The sequence below is a fragment of the Phaseolus vulgaris genome, chromosome 1 (assembly GCF_051622355.1).
Source record: "Phaseolus vulgaris cultivar YP4 chromosome 1, ASM5162235v1, whole genome shotgun sequence".
Classification (NCBI taxonomy): Eukaryota; Viridiplantae; Streptophyta; class Magnoliopsida; order Fabales; family Fabaceae; genus Phaseolus; species Phaseolus vulgaris.
Window position 1 is genome coordinate 43,015,809 of NC_143498.1, and position 4,573 is coordinate 43,020,381.

At 36.1% G+C, this 4,573-nt stretch overlaps 1 protein-coding gene across 1 annotated transcript; it reads right to left on the minus strand.

The window, feature by feature from the left end:
• Positions 1-382: 382 nt before the first annotated feature.
• LOC137814165 (pterocarpan synthase 1) lies at positions 383-1,547 on the minus strand. Its single transcript, XM_068616756.2, has one exon. The coding sequence runs from the start codon at positions 1,445-1,447 to the stop codon at positions 794-796; it is 654 nt and encodes a 217-aa protein (XP_068472857.1). The 5' UTR covers positions 1,448-1,547; the 3' UTR covers positions 383-793.
• Between the last annotated feature and the right edge of the window lie 3,026 nt (positions 1,548-4,573).

Consider the following 4,573-nt stretch of genomic DNA (forward strand, 5'->3'; position numbering starts at 1 on the left):
TGAAGTATCCCCTTTAATTTTATTTATTCATTGCTGATCAAAAAAAAATTATAGTGATAGTTTATTGGATCTATTGTGTCATTTATTATTGGATCACTTATAAATATCCAGTCTCACCATATGAATCGATAGTTTCGACATAAATGATGTGTGTTAAAGTCCTATATTGTTGGAAGTAGGATCAATTTATTGAATAAGTAATTTTATAAAATTAAATTATATTTAAAGTATAATTTTTTCAAAAATTCAATTGATAAAAAAGTTTATTTGTGCTTGTGAAGCAAATGAATCTTACAATAACCCATCATATTCATAAAATTCTCACAATATTCATAAAGACCATAAAAAAATATAAATAAAAAGACAATAAAGAAGTACATCATTGTGGTGGATTTCTCAACTTCATTATCTCTTATTTATTACATAATTGACATAACCAACAGTAAACATTCCGAAGAGAAATTATATGAGTGCCACATTATTTAGCTCCAACAACATCTTGTACTACAACAAAAGCTTAACTTTTCTGTACTATCAGATTTATTAACTATACCTGATTCATAGTTGCATAGTTTTAAAAGGAGTAAACTAGGAACTTAGTCTTTGGATTTGTTCCCCCACCCGAACTTAATATATGTGTATAAAACTTACAAAAATATTGTATCAAATAAGTTAGACACTTCTAACTTTTAATACAAATTTTGCAAGTTTATAAACCAATTGAAACACACAACTAAAGTTTAGCAATTAAAGTAGAAGTGAGAAAGGATATAGACCATTGGATATTAAAAAGTTATATTTTGTTAAGAATAGGATCACTCATGAAGTGGAGTCCCTCATTAAAATGGTGATGAGAAGAAGAGGTGGTAGAGGGATAATGGTAAACGTAGATATTGTATTCCACAGTGGCATCACCTTTGTGGTAATCAACCTTGACACTGCGAGCTAGAACAAAGCCACGAGCGAAGCGGAAAGCACCTGTGCCACCAATAATTGGCATCTCCCTCACTGGATTAATGATCTCATTCCTCCCTAACACACACAAAGTGCTACCATTGAACTCTCCTTCAAAGAATGTCAAGGTCATCCCCATTACTATCTCCAAATCCAAACCAGCCCTTTGGGTTGCAGATAGGTAAAATCCTTGAGCTTTTCCTATCCGTTTCGACTCAACATCAGGTCCAATCGTCAATGGGTCCTCGATCACCACCATGGACCCAAATGGAAGGGGAGAGTTGGACATAACCTTAGGAGGGTCGATTATGATGAGAGAGGGTTTCTCGTTTGTAATAAGTTCATGAAAGTAGAAGCGAAGGTGTGTGAGTTTCTCACGAGAACGTAGCTGATCAGGAGAGATATTTTGGTAGAATGTGGCAGAAACCAGCGAAGTGAAAAGAAAAGTAACAAAGAAAATGGATAAGCACGTTTGAAACTTAGCCATAGCCATGAGAGTTGAAAGATAATAATTGTCTAATGATATTAGTATGGTGATTCTACAAGATGAGTAGAGAGGACTATTTATAACAAATGAGGTGCCTAGTTTGGTTGGTGTAAACCTTAGGTAGAGCAATATGCTAAATAAATAACTAGTTATTATTGGATGCATACAAGTGTTAGTCAAAGGAGATTGAATTTAAAATTGAATTGATTAGTTGTTATTGCAGTACCTAAACGTTCTTACCTACTACTTATTGCACTGCAGATCGAGACAATCGTCTATTTCTGAAATTCAATAGTTGTCTAATTAGTGTGTACGTAGACTGATGCTACTCAGTAGAGAACTGTTTTATTCATGAAAGAGTAGATGTGCCAAATATTTTACGTTTGGAACAACCTCGTCAATTATATAGGTATGTGCAAAATAAATAGAACGTGGTTATTTTATTAATAAATTACTCCAAGGTGGTTGAATTTAAAATTGAATTGATTAATAGTTAATCCAAGACCTCCAAGATTTCTTTATTTGCTAGCTCGATCCAGTTGCAAGTTGAAACAATCCTCAATTGTTTTTTCGATTATGTAATTGTATAATTGGTTGTTACGTACACTAATTCTATTATAGGAGAATAGACAACAATTTATAACAAGTGAGAGTTGGTAACCTCCAGTGTTTGATTTTTCTAAAAATAGTCAGTTTTGGTTGCTTATAAGACCAAATTTTTGGAAGGAAAAGGCTTAAGAGAGAAATTTCTTTTTATATTATTTGTTTTTCCTTGCCTCTTGCCTTTTTTGTCCTGTTTTTTCCATAGAGCATGTATCATGTATTATTTATCTCCATAACCATGTTAAAAGAAAATAACATAAACAATAAAATAAAAACTCATATGTCATATATGCGTAAGCAATAATTTTAATGAAATGTAATCATTATTTGTACTTTAATATTATCTGTGGAAATTAACGAACAAAATGATCAAAATAACTCATTATTCGTACATTTCATTTAATTTTAAATAATTTATACATATATTTACTATAATGTAAAAATAAAAAATAAAAGAAATAATCCTTATTGAAAAGAATAATGAGTAGAAACCTAGTGGTGTTCAATCAAGGAGTAGCTGATGCGAAAGAAGTGTTTCACAATGCCCAACTCAAATCGTGGTTATGGCTGAAAAATAAGGCACAACATTTCAATTACTCTTTTGCTGAATGGATGATGAATCCTCTGGTGTGCATCACCAGCTGCAAATGAGTAAGGCAGAGGACATCAGCGAAGGTATCAGGGGAAGGGGAAGAGCTGGCTGAATGCAGTGTTGGAGCAGGCTTTCATTCGAAGGAATGAGGGTTTGGGATCACATTGACAGAGGAGGTGAAATGTTGGATGCAGGGAGAGAATACCTTGGCATAGGATCTCAAGCAATATGCTGCAGTTGTGGTTTTACTACAACCTGCAGGGTTAGTGAATCATTCTAGGCGTGAGGTGGGATGGTGTTAGAGGGTCTAATGCCTAGCTGTTTGGCACGCGTGCTTGGACGCCACTGCAGATCCAAAGACCCTAAACGGGTTGTGAAGTATGAGAGTATATGGCCTTCTTATATCAGATACACTCAATGTGTGCGTAGTCGGTGGTCGTCGAAGGTATCCAAAGGTCAACATGATCGCCGGTTGATGAAGCGGCGTTCTCTATGTCAACATGATCGCCGATCGATGAAGCGGCGTTCTCCATATGTGTGGAGTTAGACAAGGTCAACTTGATCGTCGGTCGATGAAACGGCGATCTCCATGCATGCATAGTCGGTGGTCGTCGAAGTTGGTCAACATGATCGCCGATTGATGAAGCGGCGTTGTCAACATGATCGCCGATCGATGAAGCGGCGTTCTCCATATATGTGTAGTCGGTGGTCGCCGAAGTTAGACAAGGTCAACATGATCGCCAGTCGATGAAACAGCGACTCCATGCATGTGTAGTCGGTCGTCGAAGTTATGCAAAGGTCAACATGATCTCCGGTCGATGAAACGGCGATTTCCATGCGTGTGTAGTCGGTGGTCGTCGAAGTTGGTCAACAGGATTGCCGGTTGATGAAGCAGCGTTGTCAACATGATCGCCGATCGATGAAGCGGCGTTCTCCATATATGTGTAGTCGGTGGTCGCCGAAGTTAGACAAGGTCAACATGATCACCGGTCGATGAAACAGCGATCTCTATGCATGTGTAGACGGTTGTCGTCGAAGTTATGCAAAGATCAACATGATCGCCGGTCGATGAAACGGCGATCTCCATGTGTGCGTGTGGCGTGGTGAATGTAGGTGGCCTCGGTTCTAGGTGTTTTGGTAAAGCTGAATGATGCTATGAGGCAACCTGTTGGTTATTTTTTGGGTATGGTTCTCTCACTTTAAGGTTGTTATGATTCAATCATAAAGGAGAGTTTCTTATACGAAGTCCACTTCTGGTCACTGTATATGGGTTGGGATACCCCTGAAGTATCCCTTTAATTTTATTTATTCATTGCTGATAAAAAAAAAATATTGAAAAGAATAATAAAAAATATATTTCATTTCCTAGATTGATTGATAATTTTATTGAATCAAGATGAATGCTATATACCTTTCAAAAAATATGAAACCACAGATATCTCTTCCTTTCTTGATTAATACACTAGTGCAAAATGTAAAAACAATTACTATTTTTTTAATGCGTTTTTATCGTTAGACGCAGTCTTTCAAAATACGATGAAATTTTTGTAATTAAGTTCATTTATGAATGCGACTATTTGTAGTAGCCGCATTCGTAAATCAAGCACTTTGATTTAAGAATGCGGCTACTACATATAGCCGCATTCCTAAATCAAAGCGCTTGATTTATGAATGCAGTTTTACCTATAACCGCACTTTTAAATCAAAGCATTTGATTTAAGAATACGAATATTACAAATAGTCGCATTCTTAAATAAAATTTTACCCTAACTCTGAAGCGCACCACTTACGTTTTCATATGTTCTTCCTTTTCTTTCTCTTCACGTTTGTTGTTCCTGCTCACTTGTTCCTCTTCTTTCTCTTCTTTCTCTTGTTCCGGCTATATCGTTAGACGCAGTCTTTCAAAATACGATGAAATTTTTGTAATTAAGTTCATT